Raw genomic sequence first — 25,274 nt, 5'->3', positions numbered from 1 at the left:
CTTTGATTTGCGTAAAGAGAAATGTGAATTACTTAAAAAAATTCTTAAAGTCGCATTTTAAATTACTTAAATCCAGGAAAAATTAAAAACAAAACATAAACGTCTTAAAAATCAAAAGAAAAAGAAAATAGTAAAACAGTTTCTCGCACAGTACGTCTTTAACGAAAAACTTGAATAAGAAGCCGAAAACAACGAACTCACAAAAAAGAAAAAAACAGAATTGTCAAAATAATCCCTAGTGCCAGCGCGGAATCGTATTCTCGTGGGTCCCCTGACAAATTGCCAGGAATAGAATAAAAACGAGGGAAGAAAAAATCTAAACACAAGAAACACAAATGAGACAATGACCTGTAAGACACTACGGCGAAAGAAGGAGGAAGAGGAGGGTGAGGGGAATAAGAAGGAGAGGAATAGAAGAGACGAAGGCGGAGGGAGTAGGGGAGGGCTCTTGCGTCATAGCCACAACAGAGATCGATATTCGTTTCTCTATTAAACCCCTCCCCCGGACCCCGCTCCCAACACCAGTCTCCCTTTCCCAAATAATCACACACAAGAAAAGTTTTGCTTTTCGTTTGCTGACGTTACATAAGCGTATTTCCCTCGCATACACCGCTACCAAAATCAAACTTTTTTCCCTTCTGCTGATGTTGCTTAGACCTTTTTCTTTCTTACACTGCTCTCGAAATCAATCTTATTTTTTTTATACGTATACTGACGTACCTTGTATATGATTTTTCGTACTCGGCTAACTAAATAAGTTTTTTTATTTACTTATTTTTTTCAATCTGTTTTCTCTTTCTCACATTCAAGCATTCTAATCTGCGGGAATTTGCTTAGCAATAACTATTTTTGGCTTGACTTATATGAAAGTCTACTAATTTCAAATATAATAATAATAATAATAATAATAATAATAATAATAATAATAATAATAATAATAATAATAACAGTTTTTCAACAGTAAGCTAAGAATTTCCTGCCCACACAACCTCATTTTAAAAATCTTGTTTCTCTGAATTCCCCTGCCACTATTAATCCCGTGCACAAAAATAATATTCAGTAAGAGAGATTTTTACTGTGATGATAGTAGGTCCCCCCCCTCCTTTTTTTTTATTTCAGTACACATGCAAATACATTTTTATGTTTACATAACATCCGTTTCCCCCGGGAGGACAGACGAAAAAATATTATAACTGTTTCTACGTTATAAAATAGCATTCTGAAAAGAGGATTTCATCTGTTGCTAACAAAATGACATTTAAAAGAGGTAACAGCTTCCAACCAAAAAAAAAAAGACAAATGACTGACTGATTTATTTATTCAACCTAGCGTCGCGACGACTGTCATGAGCAGCGAAGTAAATATATCTGGCTGAAAAAATAACTGGAAAATAAAAAGTGAAAGCCAAACAGTGGACCAAAAATTATCCTCAATCGTATCAAGTAAATTATCAGCAGAACAATGAATAATAATGCACTTTCTTCAAAAATCACAGACGAAAAGAATCTTCTCGTCCGGGCTGTTCCTTCTCGAAGAAACCCTTAGGAAGTAACACTCATACACATTACTTCAAGAAGATCTTCAGGAAGTAGCCCCAGCGATTTGCACTGTACAGAAAAAACGATAACGACGCATTTAATCTGCATGAGAAAACTGCCTTGAAAGGCACCAGCTCCGTTAGAGACGCAATCTCTCCTTAGGTTAAAGAAACTTTTTACCTTCAAAGAAAAAGGGGAAATTTTCCATAGGGGTCATTTAAAAAGAAAATCAACTTAAAATTGGGGATTTATTCAAAGCTTAAAGTCCTGAAGAATAACGCAGGATTAACATTAAGCAAGGTCATTTTCAGATGAAGAGTGAGACTACAAGTAGCCAGAATTACTCTCATCAATGTAATCTTTCCCTAATAAATCTACGACCTATCTACCATATACATTTCTACTAAATCAGACAGAATGTTTGGAATTATTCACCTTAGCAACTAAACAGTAAGAATTAAAAGCTGAAGTCTGTATTTCTGTTGCAACGGGAATTTTAATTACCCTCGCTCTCATTTACGCCGTACTGAACAAAACTCAATTTACATATAATTTTCACGAAGGAAAAAAACACAAAACAAATAGAGGCCACCGTCTTTTTAAAAGAAAAAACATATTCAAATATATTTTTTCATAAACAATTTTCATTTCATCAGCATCGACTACAAAATGACTGTGTATGCATGTAAACATGCATGGATGTACAAGATCTCGCGTATGAATGTATGGATGTGTAGTATCTATCCTTGCTGCATTCGTATTGGTGATTCCAGGTTCCAACAAACGCCATAAACTTCAAAAGCAGAAACTTACGAACACAAGAGTGGTTTCCGATGAGGTCGTCGCTTTCATGTCTGCGGGTGACCACAATCCCTATGCCTCGGGTAGTGTGGCTCTCGCCGTGAATCGCTTGAAATCCAGTCCAAAAATAAATTGAAAATCTAGTAGTGGATTCCGTAGGCTTTGATCATACCTGACTTTTCTAACTCATTGCAAATATAATATCGTTAATTTTAAGGAGATGGGAGGTGGAACAGAAGGAGAAAATGAAGAATTAAACAACGAATGTGTGGCTGAAGACATTAAACAATCGAAAGATGAGTGAAAATTCCAAAGTGACATTAAGAGCACCTGTAGTTACCTATAAATTTTTCTCTCTTAACAATAATTAGTAACGTTAAGTACAGTTACAAGATGCTTTGACAGGTAAATTTGAAATTAACATGTGTCATGGTAGAAAAATCTGATGAAGACTAAAAAAAATGACATTTCGAAAACCAGAATCTACCTACAGAAATTTCTTATTAATATTTGTCATTCAATATATATATATATATATATATATATATATATATATATATATATATATATATATATATGTGTGTGTGTGTGTGTGTTGTGTTTTACTCTCTTCACTTTGTAGCGAAGGCATGAGTAAGAGTCACCGTCTACAAACTTACTCATTTATTCGGGCAACAAAGCGGAAATGTGGCGTCCAACACTGGGCAAACGAAAACAGAGGTTACCACACAATCATTTGTGTTTGTTGACAGATGAATATATACAAATAAATTGATATATAAAAGATACATTTAAATGCTGACATTGTAATATGTATGGTGCACAATAATAGGAATGGAGATATATGTATAAAAGATGCGTGATGTATGCTGTTTCTTGCGTCCGCGTTTCGTGCTCGGGATTGTTGGTTTGAGGAGATTAGTGAGCCAGGTTTGATGACGGTGTGTGGGGTCCATTTGAGACCCTACCGGACTCCCCCATTGGAGAGGCCTACAGTTGTAGACCGGTGTTTGGGATGTATGCTAGCTTTAGGTAGCCGATGGAGACCCACATCGTCTTGCCGTCCACTGTCATCTGGTAAGCTTTGTATTGTCTGTAGATGATGTGGTGTGGTCCCCAGTAGGCTAGGGAGAGGAGGGGCTCTGTATACATCTACCTGGATAAACACATATTTTGCGTTCTGCAGCTCGCTGGAGACGCACACTTTTCTGGTCACATGGTAGGTCGTCTTGGCTGCATTACCCGTTCCACCACTTTTCGGGTGTCAGATGGGGATGTTGGGCTCGTTCGATCTTGAAAGAAATCTGCTGGCAATGCTAGTGCTTGGCCATATAGGACTTCTGCTGGATATATATTAAATGCTCTTGTGGTGTTGTTCTTAGGCCCAGTAAGACCCACGTTAACTCCTTTCTCCAGCTCCCTACATGTCTTGTGATTTTTGACATCTGACATGGGATGCATTCTCTTGTCCAGCTTTTTTTATGTCCTTTTTCATTCACCCCCAGATGTACTGCTCTGCTATGACTCGGGCAGTTTACCAGCCTGATGGGTGGGACAGGTTGTGGGAGAGTGTGAGGGCTTTTCTTCTGAAGCCTTCTAGCAGGTAGGGGCAAGAGCATCCAGTACTCATTTTGCAGGTGATAGTCATCTCTCCATTGTTGATTGACAGGTCGCTCCATGTAAGGGCGGGGATTGTCCCACCACAGTCGCTGTAGGTCCACGTCATCTCTTGGTGCTTCTGCTATTTCGGGATAGGCTATCCCGAGCTGGATGGTGTTGATGCAGTTTCTTGAAAGTGCATCTGCCATGGTGTTTGCTGAATTTACTTGATGGTGCACGAGCGTTCAGCTATTGCTGACAGGTGCCACAGTTGCCATGCTGACCATGCATTTGCTGACTTTGTAAAGGCGTGCACCAAGGGTTGATGGTCTGTTTGCCAATGAAGTGTCATCCCTCAAGCATGTGGCAGAAGTGGTGGACAGTTTTGTAGACTGCTAGAAGCTTCCTGTCAAAAGTGGAGTATTTCTGTTCTGCTGTCGTTAGCTTCTTGCTGAGGAACGCCAGAGGACGACAACCATTGTCTGTGTCCTGTTCTAGTCCGGTGCCCATCACCGTGTTACTTGTGTCTGTTGTCAACGTGAGGGACCTATGGGGTAGAGGAAAAGTTAATGTGGTTGCAGAAGTTAACACTTGTTTTTCTAAAAGAAATGCATTATCTTGATTTCCTGACCAATTTAACTTTTTCTGTTTTCCATGTAAGCATTGCTATATCAGGCCATAATTTTAGCAATGTTAGGGATGAATCTATGGTAACAATTGATAAGTAGGGGTTTAATGCCCTCTCAGTTTACTTGATGTCCCAGAAATTCCTCCATTTTCTTTGCCCATTCACATTTGTCTTCCCTTGCTATTAGTCCATTTTCCTTGAGTATTTGCAGTAGTTTTTTGACTTTTTAAGATGCTGCTTGAGGTTGGGGCTAAATATGAGGATTTCGTCGATGTAGACCATGCAGAATGGAAGGTTGCCATGCAGTTCATCCATGAGTCTTTGGAAGGTTGCCCCTGCATTGCAAAAGCCAAAACAGCTGTAGTTGAACATGTAGGTGCCAAAGGGGGTGATGATCGCAGTCTTCTCTATATCTTCCTTTGTTACTGGAACTTGGAAGTATCCCTTCAACAGGTCTATTTTGGTGAAGATCTTTGCTCCATTCATGTGGTTGGTTATGTCTGCTATGTTCGGCAATGGGTATCTATCTGCCTTCGTTTTGACATTTAGTCACCAGTAGTCTCTGCACGGGTGCCATGTTCTGTCGGGTTTAGGTACCATGCAAAGGAGGGATGCCCATGGGCTGGGGGCTTTTTGGCATATTCCTGCGTTCTCCATCTCCTTGAACACTTGTTTGGCGTAGGCGAGCTTCTTGGGGCTAAATGTCTGAAACATGAGTGGATTGGGGGGGGCGCCCTTGGGTTTCTATATAGTGCTGGATGTTGTGTTTTGCTGGTTCGGTTAAGTCGTGCTGCAGGTCGTCTTTGAAGACCTCTTGGTAGTCTTGTAGAAGTTGTCGCATTTCCAATGGTGGGCGGCTGCTGCAATGGGGCATATTTGTCATCTCTGCTGCTGTGGTGACAGTGTGGTGGCAGTTTGTCTACGTGGCGGTTGACAAGATGATGTCACAGTTGTTTTTGGGGTCAGCTGTTTTGATGCTACATCCACTAGCAGGTTGTGTGTCGTTAGGAAGTCTACTCCTAACAGTGCTATCATCACATCTGCCGCAATGAAGGTCCAACTGTAGACTTTCCCATTGAATGACATGTTCATATTCCACCTCCTGTACATCTTGAGTGGTGCTCCACTGGTGGTGGATACGTGTAGGTTGGTAGGTGGAGCAGGGTTGAGTTGTTCATTCGGACTGGCTGGCACAAATGACCTGCATGCTCCGGTTTCGACAAGGAATTCTGTGTCTGACCTTTCATCTCTGATGATGGAGCACATTCATACCTGGAAGAAAGATAGCAGTGGGCAGGTGCAGCTTCTCTTACAAGGCAACCAGTCTGCTCACTGCTGACGTCTAGTTGGATGGATCGCAGTTGTGACACTCTTGCATGTTTTTTTAAAACAGACAGCCTTTGTCCCATTTGCAGGCTTTCTTCCCGAATCTCCAGTGGAAGTAGCATATCCCCTCTGGTGGTTCGTCTTTCTTCTGTCTGGTCTTCCCTTTGATGAATTGCTTGGGAAAGTTTTGTTTGTGGATGGGGGCGGCTGATCCCTCTGGTTCAAAGTCAGATTCCATGTCGGTTGACTGCTGGGCCTGTCGTGGCTGTGTGGGCTCAGCCGTTTTGTGGGCTACGCACTGCATCAACCAACTTCAGAAATTCTTTGACTGGTATGGTGGAGGCATTGGGCATGGCTGCCACTGTTTGGCAGGGTAATCTTGTGAGGAGTATCTCTCTCACAAGGTCTAGGGATGACTCAGGTTGACCATCTGTGGCGGCAGGTAGCGTGATGAGCCACTGCAACTGTTTCTAGACGTCTCCTAGGGTGCCCCCACGTAGTTAAGGAATTTCTTGGCTCTTAGGGCGGGTGGCATGCTGAAGGATGACTTCAGCTGGTCCTTCAGCGATTCGTAGGTGACAGGGATTTGAAGTTCTGCAAGTCATCCTGCGAACTTGCTCGAAGATGTCGTCCGGCAGGAATTCGAGGACGGTGTCTGCTTTGCGTGTTGAGGAGGTGACTTTCTTCGATTCGAAGATTGTTTCCACCCTGGAGAACCAAGCTTCTGGGTTGTGGGGTATGAATGGAGGTAGACATATGGAGGCGGTGGCGATGTCTCGCTGGAGAGGCTGGCATCGTTGGTGTTGGCTTGGTCGGTCATCTCCTTGGTCACCAATGTAGCGAAGGTGAGTAAGAGTCAGCGTCTACAAACTTATTAATTTATTCAGACAAACAGACAAGTCAATAACTCTCGCGAGCGGAAATGTAGCGTCCGACACTAGGCAAACGAAAACAGAGGTCACGACACAATCATCTGTGTTTGTTGATAGATGAATATATACATATAAATTGATATATAAGGCATGACTGAAGCTATGGTACATATGGCTGAAATGCTGACATTCTAATGCGTATGGTGATAAAGATACATTTAACATAACAATAATATGATGTATGCTGTTTCTTGTGTCCGCGTTTCGCGCGCGAAGATGATGTTGTGAGGAGATTGGCAAGCCAGGTGAGATGACGGTGTGTGGGGTCCACGTGGGACCCTACAACATCTTGAAGATCACATGCTACTGCAACACAAATATAAAAGATGAAGGGAAAAGAACTGGAAATATAAGCAAGTAAACTTTTATTAATATTTATGGAAAAATCACATGGACTGCATTTGAAGATGAAAATATTTCCAAGATTAATTTAGGAGCAGCATTACCAACCTTAGTGGATAATAATAAAGAATAAAATACTTGTAAGGTTCGTGCAGTTCACTTCAGAGAAAAAAAACGCATAATGGTAAGAATTTTAGATATTGCATCAAATAAAAAGACTTTATCACAAAACATTTATAAGCTAAGAACACGCAAAAATAAAATACAATAATTCGTCGGCGACATTTATACTGCATTAAGGTTATTATTAAACATAGATACCGAAGGTCATAACATCCGTGTTATTTCTTGGAGAATAAAATTACCGCAAAAAGCAGTAAACTCTGACAGCATTTCCTAGATGAAAGAAAGCGGAAATGGTAGCTAGAATTAGACAGAATAAAACTCAACACATATAAAATAGGGCAAACCAAGGCCACAAACCTACGCCAATACTATTAACATAGTTGCCAAGAAACTCTGCCCCATTTACGGTTTGCATCATGAAGACTAGGACGCAAGTAGTATAGTTTGTCAACTATTTTGCAATATTTACGATTACTTCACAAAAATACACATCTGTGCCAATAAAAGTAAAAGCAAAATATAGTCATGAATCTACATCTATACTCAGACCAACGTCAAAATCTGGTCAATTCCTTGTGACAACAAATCCTTTTGAAAATCTTAAAAACTCTTCTGTTTTGTAGAAGCATGCTTAGCAAGATGATGTCCTTTTAAGTCTAATCCATATAATACATGTTTCAGTGTATAATAATAATAATAATAATAATAATAATAATAATAATAATAATAATCAATCATCATCATCATCATCATCATCATCATCATCATCATCATCATCTACGAACAATCACGTCCCAGTTGATTTTAGGAGAAAGAGACCAAGGAAAATCTGAAGTTGATGGCAGGAACTACCATAGGCTAAGAGCAGAATTATGAAAACTGTACTTCTGTAAAAATGTGTTTATAACAAGAAGGCAGCAGAGAGACAAATTTCACTGAAACGGTCTTTTCTCATATTAATAGTAATTTTGTTGTCGTTGTTCTTATAAACCCTTACAAAATGCATCCATTTAATGTTTAAGTTTAGGTTTATGAATATTTAAATTGACAAAAAAATCTCTCATATAAAATGCGTTAAGGGAATTGATTTTGATGTCATTTTCATAAATGCAAAAGCAAAACAATTTCATACTCTGCAAACTAGTCGTATTTTAAAGTCTCATCTACATACTGTATAAAAAAACTCTAGACGAAAAGTTTTCATTATATAAAACTCTGATGACGAAAAGTTTTCATTACGTCCAAAAAAAATGCATGGAAATTGATGATGCATTTTTATAATTGATTTTTAAAATTCTATTCAAAAAAAAATTGAGAATCTTTGAAAGGTGAAACCAAGTTTCTTTGGTTACAGTTTGTTTTAAAGTTTAGATGTCTAATTATAAAAATCATATGGTCACAAAGCACCTTTTTAAGATTCTCACATTTTTTTTGTGAATAGAATTTGAAAAAATCAAATTTATGCATCATCAATTTCCATGCAATGGACGTAATGAAAACTTTTCGTCTAGAGTTTAAGTTTTGGAGTTGAATCCAAACACAAGAAACGCAAAGCGCACGCACACAGTGAATACTTAATATATATATATATATATATATATATATATATATATATATATATATATATATATATATATATATATATATATATATATATATATAATATATATATAGTTTATCTGGGCCCAAGAGCAAAGGTGTGAGCTCCACCTGCATGGAGAACATGACTTGTAAATGGAGCACTAACGTCAGTCTCTAATGAGTATACGACTCATCCTTTTTCCTTGCATGTGTGAATATCTTTTCCAACATCTGCATGTTCGTTTGTAATTCCAACCTAGCAGATATAACGCAAATTTCTGTCACTATGTGTCAGTCTCCCTGAAGATGTCCTAGAAAACTCAGAGCGAAACCGGTCAAGATTTATACCCTAGGATTCACTTTTCCCTATAGCACATATCTATACATACTCACAAATATTAAGCCACAAATATAATTGAATATCGAACTCATTATACCCTTGGGAACAACTTTTACCAAAAGAAACTGAAATTGTTAAGTTCAACTACCCACACAGGATTCAAATCCTGGCAGGGGAAGATGCATTTATTAATTCCACTTGAATGTAAGTTGTGACTAACGTATATTAATTCAGTTATATTTATTTGTAGCTTAATAGGTGAGAATATAAAAATGTCACGCGTGTACAATATAAAAATGTCATACATGTCTGTATATAAGTGTGCGTATGTACAAGTCATATAAAATTCATAAATATGCATGTATATATACATGTCTGTATATAAGTGTGCGTATATATGTACATATATATATACGTATATACATATAAATATGTGTATATATATTATATGCATAATATTATGAAAGGAAATAATCCTGGGAATTCATCCCTATACATCGGGTTTTTAAAAGAACAGAAAGAACAAATGGCTACAGCATTCCGGTTCCAACCTGGGAATATTGAAACCACAAACTTGGAATCTTTACGCGACCGCAATTTTTATCGTGACCGGGAATAGCCCTTCCCAGGATGTAATAGAAGCTGGGTCAGGGAAGGGCCAATACCGAAAATATAACGCCTCAACCCCTACTATCAATTTAAGGGAATTTATGGGTCACATGGGCCAAAATGTGAGGGTCGTTGGATACGTGTATTCTTGTATGAATGTTTACACACGCTTTGCACAGAATTACAGGTCTGGTGAATACAATGGCAAATGAAGTGCATGAATATTTATCTAAAACCAGTAGTGTCTAGAATCTCAATGCCATTCTTATGGTCAGTGATCTTCGTAGCTCCTTAGAACAAAGCAAATAATTAGCCAGTTTCATGACTGATAATTAATACTTATGAAGAAGCCTCAGTTACAAAGCATTTGGGGATAAATTAATAAGGAATACACTTTTCCAAAATTCAATTTCTTACAACGAATAACAACGACAATAACATGAAACAAATGAGAAATACCAACTAATAACAAGTTATGTGAAGTGCACTAGTGCTCCACAAAACCGAATATTTCTATTAAGTAAACAAAAATAGAAAAACGATAACTTGTCATTTTATTAAATTTGCATCAGAACTCCGATTTTGATATGCTCCACGACATGAAGTAAACGCACTATGGAAAAAGTATAATCTTAGATGAGAGAGAGAGAGAGAGAGAGAGAGAGAGAGAGAGAGAGAGAGAGAGTAGCATCTATTAATTTAGTGATATTATATTCTTTATTTTTAAAAAATTAACATTTCCTAAAATAATCTCATCAGTTAAAGCTTATGGCCATACAAGGTCACAAGGTTGTACTAAACGGACCAGGAAGATGACGAACGGGCTCCAAGTATCGAGGGTGTGGGCGTAAAGCTTTCTGGGTTCAATTAGAGATTAATCCTGTTCACGATGGAAACAGGGAACGAAGAACCTCGCGTAAGGTTGAGGACATAACACACCTGCCGTACACTATCTTTCTTTTCGTTTTTGAGTGCTAGTCCTATGTGAAAACTATCAATATACATTGTTGAATACATACATACATACATACATACATACATACATACATATATACACACACGTATGGATGTTCACAAAACCCTTGCACTTATAAAAGTAAAGAGGGACGAATAAGAAATATGCTTACACACACACGTACATATGCATAAATGTGTCCGCGCGCACATACACACACACACACGAACAAATATATATATATATATATATATATATATATATATATATATATATATATATATATATATATATATATATATATATATATATCAGATTTCACTATTACAAATTACATTTATATGCCATCATTTACCTATTTTTTCCAATACCTATTTTAGTGGACGGGAAGTGCTCATATTTATTTCCATCAAAGTTACTTCGTTTGGGAAGTACATCACTGTTTCATCAAGGTCAGTTCACAGAGAGAGAGAGAGAGAGAGAGAGAGAGAGAGAGAGAGAGAGAGAGAGAGAGAGACTGTTCTCATGTCCTAGTGAAACAAGCCCGTTTACTATCGGATAACTTTGTCACGATTCTTTTGGTGCGTAACCCACTGGGGTCAGATAATAAATATAGCAATAAAAATAATGTAAAAACACCTACTGCTAAATGTTATGCTGTGTTAAAAGGGATAAATAGTTGTATGGCATTTAAGGCCGAAGACCATCAAGACCATGACCTGTTTTGCCACTCAACACCTGCCATACGTTGTGATGATATCGGCTTCTGTTGTCACCTCTGGAAAAACAGATTTTAGCCAGTAACACAATGCGTACATCTACGAGAAGTGATGGAACCCAATCGAAACCAATCATTCATTCAAAGTAGCGTTTACCAGGTTACACAAACCAATCGTTCAACGTAAGTGTTAAGGATATACTGTAGGTGTAGCATAGTATATTACATGACTGGTTGCCCTGGTGTATAGGATCACTCATCGACTATGGGCTATATTGATCAACGTGAGGTCATGATTCGCCTGATGCCTGAAGGGAGATAGAGGATAGAACTTAAGACCCTGAATCTCATCAAATTGTCAAAAGCGCTATATCTTCCGAAGGACAAGGTTGGATTAAGAGGTTTCCTAAACTTTACTGACACACGTACTTACATATATATATATATATATATATATATATATATATATATATATATATATATATATATATATATATATATATATAAACTTTCCCAGAGAAGTGGTTAGACTAAATCCATTCCCACGCAGTTGGCAGGCACGTTGTTTGTCAGTCATACCTCTTTTGTATTTTGATAACTGGCACCATAACTATAGTATAATAATAACGACGACGACAACGTCAATGATAATATTCCCCATATAAAAAAAATCTCCATTTTATGAGTGGACAATGTTAAAAAAAATTTAGGAACGTTATACGATGGTTTAACTGGGCCCCGTACCTTCCCAGTGGTAAAGATTTAGTCATGCAATTGTTTAGGGTCTAAAGAGACTTACTATGTACAAGCACTGGATTATGTATGCAAGTTGTTACGTACATTAAGCACATATGTACATTAAGCAGGCTTATGATAAAACGTAAATACATTAACATTTTTCGAAGATAAGAAAACAACTAATGCTCCTGGGTTCGGGAGAGAGAGAGAGAGAGAGAGAGAGAGAGAGAGAGAGAGAGAGAGAGAGAGAGAGAGAGAGATGACGACCTTGTGCTGATAACGGGCGTTAAATAAGAGAAGTTATGAAAATCGATATATCGACAAGAAACCAGCGTACGAGGGAGACAGCGAAGCAGCAAGAGTAAAGCCCTCACGACTTCAGTGATTAATTCATTGAGTAAAGACTAACCGAGTGTGATGTAACGTTCCTTCTTGTAAAAGGCGAGTCTTCCAATTTTCCTTTTAAAGGGCAAGTCTGTCAATTCTTTCGTGGTTAGATCCTCTCTCTCTCTCTCTCTCTCTCTCTCTCTCTCTCTCTCTCTCTCTCTCTCTCTTACATACATTCCTTCGAAAAAATGAGGGTAGGGGCAATAGGTTTTCACTTTTCTGTCGGCCTTTTCACAGAATTTACCAAAATAAATTTATTTACAACTGTTCCTGATAATTTCACACAGGAAAATACTAGTAATTCTCTAAGACCTGAATTTGCTGTTGTCCTTACTCATTTTAAAGACTTCTATATGGGAAATATCCATATTTACACTGGCGAGTACCACCTGATGAAAATTTTCGCGTTAACCCTTAAAAAAAGATGTTTTTTCCTAGGTAAAAAATAAATACTTTTGAACCAAAAAATACCAGAATAATTCTTTTCAACACACAGTTTCTATTATTGCTACTCATACGAAAGTTACTTTGATACCAAAAAAATAGCTTTAAAATTTTTCTTCTAGGCAAAGAAATTTTAATTTAAATTTCTCAAAAATCCCTATAAAAGGGTTACATTTTTCCAGGCGAGCGGATCTGATATCTTTATAATTATTTTCAATAATTCATTAATTGTTACACAACGAATACAGATCTGATGAAGAATTTCTTTTAAAAAAACTAGGCTTCTTGCGACTTTCCGAACAAGAATATGTTGCTACTTCACAGCTTACTCGAAGTCGCATTCATCTTTAGCGAAAACTTGCCTAAGTGAATAATCTGTATATCAGTACCCAAGTCCTCACTAACCAACTTACTTTAAGCAATACCAACCTTGAAAAGAACATCATATATCATATCTCGGACTCCAGTGAGCTTTTATTCTTCAAAACTTGCTTTAATTGACTGACTTTCATGGACTGGCATCACAACTACTATGGTCATCGACGGTGAATATCTTCCTTTTAAATCTTAACTGTAACAGTGAACTTAAACACTTTAACAAGTTTTAACAAAAACTCCTAACAAACTAAAGCATTTGAGATGGTAATAATTGAAATGAACAGCCTGCGCTGTTAATCCCCTAAACTGCCAGCCACTCCTTATATATGATATTCTTTTAAGTTTAACTTCATTGTTTGGACTGTTTCATTTGTAAAAACATTTAACGGAAGAATCGTCATTATTAGGTCATCAACGGAAAACGCCAAGACAGGTCGACATAATCGCCCGTTCCATAATTTAACTAATTTGCATAACGTAAACAAGCGATATTGATCTTCATTCAACCGAGAGGCGCCAAGGCCCCTCGAATCGCCTTTTGATGCGAGTCCTCTTTAAAGCTAATTATGAGACATAATGAGTATTAAACCCTGTGGTCGACAAGAATATGAGCGGAGAGCAGCAACATTTTACTGCCTCCACAGAATCCACGAACTTATAAACTTCGTGGATAAACTGTCCTCAAACATTTCGGCAATTGCAAGTGCTGACTTTAAACTATTCGCAAGGAAAATTTATCATTATTACTAATAATAATAATAATAATAATAATAATAATAATAATAATAATAATAATAATATATACAATGAGAGCATTGTCTGCATGTCCTCTACCGACCCAGAACCAATTCATCTTTAAGGGTTAGGCAAAGTTAAGTATACCTCAGTTTAACCAGACCACTGAGCTGATTAACAGCTCTCCTAGGGCTGGCCCGAAGGATCAGATTTATTTTACGTGACTAAGAACCATTTGGTTACCTAGCAACGGGACCTACAGCTTATTGTGGAATCCAAACCACATTATAACGAGAAATGAATTTCTATCACCAGAAATAAATTTCTCTAATTCTTCACTGGCCGGTCGGAGAATCGAACGCGGGCCCAGCAGAGTGCTACTGAGAACGATACCAACCCGTCCACTGAGGAACTTATCTTCAAGGGTATTTTGATACATTACATGTAACAGAAGATAAGTTATGCTGGTGAAGCACGATTGCCCTGATAACAGCATTCATCATTAACCTTGATGTCATCTGAATGGGCTTCATTAGTGTAACATGCCTACCAAATATAGTTTATATCACCTACATTTCAAAAGTTTTGGTGACAGTTCGCTTGACGGAGGAGCCAGAATGCCTAATTGTCCTCCTCAAAGCTTCTTTGAGTTCACTGCGCTCGCGAATGAGGCCTATGACCTCACCCTGGTGTTTATCCAACTTAATGGCAAAATCTTCATGGCAGACACACTGATGACCAGATAGGTGGAATGGCAGACGAACTGTCTCCCTTCATGTACATCCATATTCGCTGAACAACAGCACCAATATGCAGTAAACGTGCCTCGATGTCGAACTTCTCAGTTCCAGAGGTCCTTATTCCTCAAACCGTTGGACTGGGAACAGCCTCCCAAAGGACGTCGTGCAATTGGAACTTCAGAAGTTCAAGCGAAGGTGTAACGCATTACTACCCTAATACTATTCTCCTTGCATTTTAATACATTTTTATCTATTTGTTAATTTATTAATTTATTTTTTTTAGTATGTGGGATCTCTTCTTTCTTTATTTCCCTTTATCTCCTCTTTCTTCTTCCTAATGAACACCATATTCTTGGGAAGCTTGAATGTCAAATCAATGGCCCCTGTGGGATTGTTCCATATGAATAGGTTTCATCTTCTGAATATATGATGATTTACTTCTGTACAAAGTTTGACGAAAATCCTTTTAATCATATAGTCAGTTGCACTAGCAGGAAAAGTGTGACAGACACGGACGGATAGAAATGAGGAAAAACACACGAGACGACTTATCTTTGCACATACAAAGACGTGATGATTAGCTGTGCGAGACATTCCATTCAGATACATGAACTTCTGCATCATGTTTCACTGGAATCCTTCAACAGTGTAGGAGAGGTTGCAATGACAAGGTAAGCACGACAGACACGGTGACATTCAGACAGATGGCAGATAGGGAGACTATTGAGGGAGCAAACCACAAACCCCAAGACTGTTGCTTGGGACATGAAATGGTTAAGACTACAATTCATCTTTTAGTAACTTTAAATATGAAAATCACCAACTTGCAAAATATAACACTACCGTTAACCTATGCTGTTTAAATAGCCCTATAAGCGCCTATTGCTCCCAAAGATAGCCAGCATACAAAACAAACAAAAATAGTACTGGAATGGGAAGAAACTCATCACCAAACAAAGCCAACGACCATCTGTCTTAAAAAAAATTCCATTGAAATTCAGTTGGACATTAGTAGAATTAACGTAATAGTAAGTTAAATTTTGTAAGGATAATGACTACTGCAGTGACGAAGCTAATGTATAAAATATAACTTTTCTCTCATAGTTTGCTAATTGCTGTAGTACCGCCGAGAATTAAGGGATATGCCTATTACTCCACGAGGTTAAAAGCCACTGCTGTGGTAGAACATAATTACATCTACTTGTCGGCATTCCACTTAAAATCCAGCCTTCACTCAGCATACTGATTTTCAAAGGAACATTGTCACCTGCCGGCGTTCCAAGAATAAGACAATGTTCCTTTCGTCTGGACAACTTTAGGACCACTGTGCCCAAGACCTGCCAGTCATAAGGTCCGTTACCCCATCAAAAACTTGTTCAAAGCAAATGTTGGGGATATCACGGATGAAGAAAAACTACCATTTTATTGTTAATATAACTCCACAACTATAGCTCATTTTGCTGCTATTCAGCTGTATATATACAATTTAACTGTGGTACACTTTATATAAGCATGGTGTTAGTTTCAAACTTTTTGCTGATGATACTTAGTTCTTTATGACATTCAATGATGTTGCTGACACAGAAGGAAAACTTAATGATGTTAATGACACAGAAGGAAAACTTAATGATGTTGCTGACATACAAGGAAAGCTGAACGCTGTTATGAATGACATCAAGTTATGAATGAAAAAAAAACAAAGTTGAATGAGGATAAAACTGAGTGTCTGGTTGTGGGAAAAAAGGGTGATCTTAAAAGACTGGGTAATATTCAAAGCCTTGTGGTTAAAGGTACTTCACTGTCTGTAAGCAACTCTGTTAAAGATTTGGATGTAATGCTGGATCACAATCTTTCATTCAGTGAGCAAATTAACAAAGTTACGAAAGAAGACTTTACCAGACCACTGAGCTGACCATTTTATTTTACGGAACCATCGTTACTTTTATAATCCGAAAATTATAGCGAGAAATTTTCTATCACCAGAAATAAATTCCTCTAACTCTTCATCAGGATGAGTCCCATCGACTGAAGTCTGAGAATCGGCCAACAAAGGGCTAATTTTTTTTTTTTTTTACGAAGACTACACCATTTAAGGAACAGATAAGAAAATACTTGGATGAGTTTAATTAGAACTATGTTATTAGTAGAATTGATTACTCCAATTCAATTTATTATGGACTCCCTAATTATCAATAGAGCAGCTAGACTTAGTAAAGGAATATCTCCTAGAGACAGAATAACGCCTGTTCTTAGGGAATTACAATGACTGTCCATTAAAGCGAAGATTGAGTTTAAATTGTATGTGTTGGTGTTCCAGGCACTGCAGTATGAAAAGCCTGTATATGTCAACTGATTATTGCGTAACTTTCAAACGGGTTCATTTGTAACTCTGAGACATAACACTGAACATCGAAGATTGGAGGAACTGAGATGTAATTTACAGACTGGTTTTAGAGCCTTTGCTGCGCCTAGATTGTTCAATAGGCTGCCTCAAGAGATCAGATCGTTGGACAACGTTACTTCATTCAAGAGGAAACTGAAGACTTACTTGTTCAGCGTCTGCTACCTAATGATGATAATAGCGAAAATTTTGAACAATAACAATTCTCCGAACTTTGTCCTTGATCTCATTATTCTGAAGAAAAGGTTTTGAAACTGGAATCATAATTCAATCAGGATGGCGAAAGATTATTCCAAAGCACCATTTATGTTACTTCAGACTAACAAACCCCCAACCCAAGCCCCCCAAAAAATACATAGCTACTGATTGGATTATTAACAAATATTCACAAATACATGTAGTTGAGTCCTAGTGTACCTCGGTTTATCTGTCTAATATTCCCTAGCCAATCAACTGATGGGGTAGGCTATCCTGTGCTTGATATTATGAGAATCTGACTCTCCTAGGTCAACTAATAGGAGCAACGTATTTCCGAACTATTACTTCAAGTTCTGATTAATTTAAGCCTTATAAATAGAAGAAAACATCAAAGATTTCCCATGAAATTACAATCGTGTTTTATTAACCCTTTTCTGTAAATAATTCTTTTAGTTTTTCTGACGTTTACTTACTTTCAGTGATTGTAGATCAAAAACATTTTGGTAAACGTACACGTTATCCGTTGCCTTGGCACCATGCTACAAAATGAAAGCAATTAATCATCATCATCATCTCTTCCAAAGATTCCAACATTCCTCTGTCTGTCTTTACTGTGCTTCCTATGCCGTAAACCTCCACTCATCTCCAGCTTCCCATTTCATAGTTCTCATCCAAGAAGGTGGTCTGCGTCTCCCAGCTCCTCTGGTGCCCACAGGAGCCCACCTGACACACTATCACTTTTCGGGCGGAATAATGTACGATTTATCTAAGTCATCCCCACTTGTGCATGACATTACTTAGTCTATCTTACTATCTGATCACTAATATTGTTCTTAAAGGTTTATTGTCAAATCGAGAAAGTTATTATCACTAAAATTTTAGAGAAAATTTAAATATATACATATGGCTTACGCACCTTCAAAAATTGAAGTAGTAGACACTGCTGAGCGATGACTGGCATAAAAGCCAATAACGTAAATATCACTAGAAATTCAGTTTATGTAAGTTTTGCATAGTGCTAAAAATACAAGTTTATTGCTTTATTTTAGTGTACATTTCTGGTACAGAAAATTTTTAAAATTTTATGGTTCGACTAACTTCATCTTATATCTAGACATATTATATTTTATTCTTTAAAGATTTTCACTAAACTGCAATAAATTAATTAAGGAAATTCTACTCTAAAATGACACCACAATCACTATACTAACATTTCACCGAGATATAGCCGGCAAATGCATCATTAAATCATATGTATCCCTGAAAAGGCAGTTTATTCATTATTTTTTATTTAGTGATATTTTTAATGCCAAGTACACAAATTTTATTTTAAGCTATCTTCAACTCATTATTTTTTACCTTTTTCTTTTGTTCCTTCGATTTTTTACCATACTGTTATTAGTCATAGTTACTAAGCTTTAAAGTGACACCAATGTATATATGGATTTGCCACGTATCTTATATAGTAGAATAGGCTTAAGTGTTTGATAACCTATATTTATTTACTTTTTATAAACTTTTCATTTTTATGCCTCTCGGTGTTTTCCCCTATGATGATTCTGTTCTGTAAATGCTTGTTTTGAAATTTAAATATCCTTTTCAACTTGCTTCACATAAGAGTTTGCTCATTTTGAATAATTATAATGTTACCATAGAGGACGGAATTGACTCACATTTCCTCCAAATATTCCAAAACGCGAAAAGTAATTTTAAAGACAAATCAAAATTTGATAAAATCAAGTGAACTGCTACAGAGTAACAGGAGCCTCAATGCGTTCTTCATCCAGTCGAGAAACTCAACAATACTGTAAAAAGTAGGAAACCGTTACAGGTGCATTGTACACCCGCATCCATCCAAAATTTTCTTATCTGGCCCAGAGGGAGGGGAAGGGGTGGGGTGAGGATGTGAGATGGATGCACCCTTTGAAACATTCTCCATACCAGTGGTTCTCAACCTTTTTCACTCCATTCCCCCTTTCAGGAATTCTCAACATTCGCGTGGCCCCCTTCATTTTTCTCCCAAATCCCACCCCGCCAAAAAAGGGGAAAAAATAATAAAGTGTTGATGAAGAGAACACCCTTGCTTTATTACGAAGTTTACAGTCATAATTGTCTTATATTTGATAGATTTCTGTGATATGCTTAAATTAACTTACATCACTAGACTACAAAAGACTAGCGGACAATAGCAATTTTGAATTTGGTTGGGAAAAAGTTCAATTAACCTCTGCATGTTTTATCACACATCAGTGGGAAGGCTGATATTGTTTCTTTTCAGTCAGCTGACGAATCCGAGGTTGTGTCACTGACAATCTCATGTCAGCGTCCACATCCAGTCGGTTCCGGCTCTGATTCTTGATTTGTAGAAGGGTGGAGAAACCAGACTCACATAAATAGGTAGTTGAAAAAGGCAAGAGTAGTCGAAGTGCAATCTCACTGACTTTTGGATATGACTGATGCATCGAACACCAGAATATATTCAGAGATTTTTCTTCATAGAGATCTTTGGCAGCAGAATCATGTTTGAGATCAAGGAACTCGTTCTGAACATCACTGGAAATGGTAGTAATATCAAGAGTGCCAGAGAATGGATCTCTTACAAACTTCCCTTCTTCCTCCTCGAATTCTGGGAAGTACATATTAAGTTCACTTTCCAAGGATCTCAGATGCTGAGTGATTTCAGTTTTAAGCAATGGGTTAAGCAGACTATCTTCTTCATTCTCGTCAAGGACAGCTGAAGGGTTTTCAAACATGGCAACATTCCCGGCACCAACTTTCCTTTGCCAATTCTGGAGCTTGGCAAGAAATCCACGAAGACAGTCCATCAGGTGTTACAAATTTCTTTCCTTGCCCTGTAGCTTCAAATTCAACCTATTTAACTGCTCAAATATATCTGCTAAATATGCAAGACGTGGCTCCCACAAAACCTCATTGAAGTGACTCAACAGATCATCTTTCCCTTGCATTTCCAGGAACAATTTAAGCTCACCCCGAAGTTCAAACACTCGATTCACAACATTGCCCTTGGAAAGCCAGCGCACTTTGGAGTAAAAGAGGAAAGCTTCATGCTCCAAATCCATGTCTCTACAAAGGTTCTTGAAAAGGCGAGAGTTCAGAGCTCCATCTTTTACAAAGTTGACGCATTTGACCACTGCCTCCAGGATCTTGCAAAGTTCAACAGGAGGTTTTCGACGCCAGTGCAAAATGATGGATCATACAATGAAACCACCATGGCCCCTAAAATTCTTGCCATGGACCCCAGGTTGAGAACCACTGCTCTTTACCATAACTATCTCTGTGGTACCATTAAATCTTAACTAACTGCAGTTTTTAGGAAATGCGACAGTGGTTTGACATAACGCGCCCTACATTAAATGAAGTTGAATAAAAGAAATTAAATTTGAAATACAAAAGTACAACCAATTCTTCCTGTGGAACTCTGCAACATTCAAAGAACCTCGTCACTGATCCAAAACTCGTTCAAGAAGTGAAGCCTGGGTTAGCTAAGAAAAAGACTTCTAAAATTAGGGTCTCATTTTGCTGAACATTTCATACTGCTAGTGCATCCCTACATGTAATTTAGGAAAACATTTTCCGCTATTATTGGAGTATCTCAACACATAACTTAGCAAACATTTTCTATGATTAGAATATCCCTGCATATAATTTTGACCAGATTTTAATAATAGAGGAGTTTTGAATGTAATTTAGTACATATTTTGTATCACTGGAGCACACAAAGCTATTACACGGTTTCCCTAACATGAAACCATGAAAGTGAACAGCAATAAAATGAATGATAAACAGTGGCAGCCAATTTCCAGCTTTTAACTTACTGATTAAAATCCTTTATCCAGTCATCATTTTTTTGCCACTTGCTGCCTTTAAAACCGAAAGTTTTATCCTAAATTTCCTTTGCCTCTATTTCCTTGCCCTTTTAACCTTAAAATATGAAAGTTTACTTACGTAATCCCCATCGCTCATCATTTCCGTTGCCATTTGCCGTTGGCTTGGCCACTTGCCTTTGGTAAAACCCAAAATTGCCTTTACTAACTGTCAATTTCTTGTCCTTCTAACCTCACAATGCCAAAGTTTAGCGCTGCTAATTCTCGTTCCCTGTCTTTTTACTTTAAATTCCTAATGTTTACTCACTATTCTAACCTTTGCTAATTTTCAGTGTATTGTCACTTTTACTCTACAATCTGAAAGCTTAACTTCTCTTGATAATTCACAAGTCCATGTCCATTTCCTTGGAATTTTGAGTTTTGTAACGAACCTCCTTTTAGTAACATTTTTATTTTAAATTCAAAAACTTTAATGCCTGATCTTCCTTTGCTTATCAACATTTTCTTGCTATTTATAACTGAAAGAGTAAATACTTTAACATCACCCCCACCTTAATTCTCATTTTCTTGTCCGATATTACCTTAAATTAAGAAAGTTCCTTTGTCAAGCTGCTTTAAAAATCCTCATTTTCTTGTTACGTTTACCAGAAATTCCCAAAACATCAATAATGAAACACACTTTGTCAGTTCACGTCTTCTTTCCTTTTCATCAGGACTCACAAAGGCCTCATTATTCGTCCCACGCATTGCACCAACAACTGATACAACTACCATCGACTTTCGCAGTCTTCAGCGGAATTAGGACAGCAAGCCTCCACTCGATGGAGTAATTGAATGCGCAATTAAGAATTAGTCTCGTGTGACTTTTTATTCGACTTGTTATGAATTATATTCTAATAAAAGTAACAGTTGAACGTGAATATCAGCAGGTGTCAATCTGTCAGCAATGTAATATTTTAATGTGTTAGACTTCCAATATCAGAGTGCCTTGATACATCCTATGTTACAAGCAGCTTATGATGCATATCCATTAGGAAACACAATTTCAGTCTTGTTTATCGTAATACCGACAGTTGTATCACCGGAAAAAGACATGTAACTCTCATTTTGGAAAAAAAAATGTCAAAATGGAATAAAATACGGTCAGACACAAGGAAGTCTCTATTACGAAATAATAAAAGGCTTTCCGAGCTAAATCATGCGATAGATACCAAAAGTAACGAATTGTCTGGATATTGCATATATATATATATATATATATATATATATATATATATATATATATATATATATATATATATATATATATATATATATATATATATATATAAAAATCTTCTGTCATGCGACATCAGTTCAAAATACTACATTAAATATTCACGTAAAAGTGAATATAAGGACACAATCATGAATTTTTCTATGTCTGTATTTTACGCGTAAAAAAAGGCCTGCTTATTGAAATAAGACAGAAAAGGGCTATAGAAATACGAAAGCAAACACAAAAAAAAGAAACCTCACAAGTTTTTTCCACTATTCCTGATGGGCCAAGGAGGAAACAAAAACCAAATGAAACTTGGCTATAATACAAAAGAATTGGTGGGAGAAAAAGAAATATCATACAGCAACGAAATGGTGTATAGTCTTAGGAAATATCTAACTTAGCTCATAAATTGTTTATACTAAACTTATACAGTGAACCAAGCAGCATAGACACATCAACATTATTAAGGTGAGGGAATGAATGAATGATCAAATTGCACTTCGCGGCCATACACACAAGCTTCTAACCTAACGGGAGCACTGACCAAAACTGCACTTATAAGAGGGGAGGGGGGTGAGGTTGTTCCTTGTTACGGGAGTAAAGAAAATCAATATTTGGAAATATGAACAGGTTTATTGATGAATCAAGAATGTTTCTGATTCAACCCCATCAAGAGACGAAATAAATGGAAGACCTTCCAGTTACGGGTATAAGAGTTTCATATAGGCCTGGAGGAGCTGCTAGGAGTAATTACATAAGGTATCAAGAGACCAAGTTCAGCTTCCTACAAACAGAACTTGACTAACAACGATTCAAGTCTTCAAAATCATTACTAACCTCGCGAAGCCTCTTTTTCATGTTTATGCAAATGCCAAAACGCTTACCCGGAACCAAGTACTCATCAATTAAGATAATAGCTATCAACACATATCCTAAGAAAATAATATATCTTGTACCCAACGTTACCCTACATCACATCATTAAAAGAAAAAGCCTTTACTCACGTGCTACTGGTATTTCCAAAGCAAAGTCTTGCACTCTCTTGACAATTACCTGAAAAGTAAAAAGAAAAATTATATTATTTTAATTCATACGCATCAAATTTAATATCTTTCTCATGCAAAACACAGAATATACTGCTCATTACAATAAAGTACTTCGTCCTCTATCAGCTAGTATATTCAAAAGAGTCTGGGTACTAATATTCATTGCATATACTCAATATCTCGGTACAAAGTGATCATGCGAGTTGAATTTTAGACAGCCTTAAACCTAATGTATTAAATTTAGTGGCTACATTTATAAAATCACCGTTGAATCATATTAAGCGAGTGGTAAATAAAAAAATTACAATATTCTGGAGAAACCGAGAATTTGCTTTTCAAAAAAAAAAAAAAACACTCATGCATACACATTATATATGTGCACGTGTGTGAACACATTGAATCAATGTTTTACTACAGTAAAATATTTGAGATGCAAACCGTTCCATATCATATCTTGCATCCTTAAGCTACTTGATATATTTTCCTGGAGAAGCCTCAGCTACAGTTCAGCAATCAACATGAGGTACCTTTCATTTATTGTTAATTATTGTATGTAAACACTTTTATACTGGTAAAAAATGTGTGGGTCAATCCCGGCCTGCCACCCTCCAATCAAGTTAGCTGTATATGGCTGCCGATCACTTCTCTCTCTCTCTCTCTCTCTCTCTCTCTCTCTCTCTCTCTCTCTCTCTCTCTCTCTCTCTCTCATATATATATATATATATATATATATATATATATATTATATATATATATATATATATATATATATATATATATATATATATATATATATATATATATATATATATATATATATATATATATATATATATATATATATATATATATATATATATATATATATATCCACACTTGTAACCCGTGCCTTTAACATTTGTTCAAGTTATTTTAGTCTTCATTCAGAACTTCAGTTTATTAAAGAAAATGCTTCATAAAAACGGTTAAAACGGTTTTAATACTGCTTTCATAGATACATATGTTGGCAAACAGCTAGAAAAGTTGTTGTTCCCTAAAGTTTCTATTTCAAAAGCCAGTAAAGCGGCGCTATATTTTACAGTGTCTTTTTATGGCAATAAGAGTTTTTCTATTAAAATTAGATTTTAAAGCTTATAAGAGAATTTATCCCCAACTTAATGTCAGGGTAGTATTTAAACCTAATTACACCATTGGCAGCTTGTTTAAGTATAAAGACATCGTACCCCAAAATTGCAATCTCATGTTGTTGATATATACGAGTGTATCTGCTGTAATGCAATTTACGTGGGAAAAACAAAGCCCAAAAGATCTGTTAAAACAAACAGGCTTTTAGCTAAATCACCATTTTGTGCCATACGGGATCATGCAGAAAATAGTGATCACTGTTTATGCTTAGACTCATTTTCCATTCTCCCTGGTCAAGTGGCTCCCATGGAGCTGACAATAGTGGAATGCCTTCCCTCAGTAACAGGTAGTCATAGCTGAATAAAGGATGTTTTAAGTACAAGTACTGGTTTTAATCTTTATACATATATATATATATATATATATATATATATATATATATATATATATATATAAATGTATGTCTCTGTATATGTAAGTG

General features: G+C 36.7%; 2 protein-coding genes across 4 annotated transcripts in view; both read right to left on the bottom strand.

Moving 5' to 3' along the window:
- The window catches only part of Arms (Ankyrin repeat-rich membrane spanning), a 761,760-nt gene that overhangs the window by 661,107 nt on the left and 75,379 nt on the right, over positions 1 to 25,274 (bottom strand). Inside the window, exon 2 of one of the 3 annotated variants that reach the window (XM_067103937.1) lies at positions 23,627 to 23,675. The exons of the other annotated variants lie outside the window; for them this stretch is intronic. The gene's annotated coding sequence lies outside the window, so the exon portion shown is untranslated. The remainder of the gene's footprint in view (positions 1 to 23,626; positions 23,676 to 25,274) is intronic. 3 annotated transcript variants of the gene reach the window in all.
- LOC136838909 (zinc finger BED domain-containing protein 5-like) lies at positions 8,023 to 20,269 on the bottom strand. The gene is made up of 2 exons (XM_067104601.1): positions 19,954 to 20,269; positions 8,023 to 8,069 (listed from the first exon to the last, which is right to left on the bottom strand). The coding sequence occupies exons 1-2, from the start codon at positions 20,267 to 20,269 to the stop codon at positions 8,023 to 8,025; spliced, it is 363 nt and encodes a 120-aa protein (XP_066960702.1).

The sequence above is a fragment of the Macrobrachium rosenbergii genome, chromosome 5 (assembly GCF_040412425.1).
Source record: "Macrobrachium rosenbergii isolate ZJJX-2024 chromosome 5, ASM4041242v1, whole genome shotgun sequence".
NCBI lineage: Eukaryota > Metazoa > Arthropoda > Malacostraca > Decapoda > Palaemonidae > Macrobrachium > Macrobrachium rosenbergii.
Note: the sequence above shows the minus strand (reverse complement) of the source record. Positions and strands in the feature narration are given on the sequence as shown.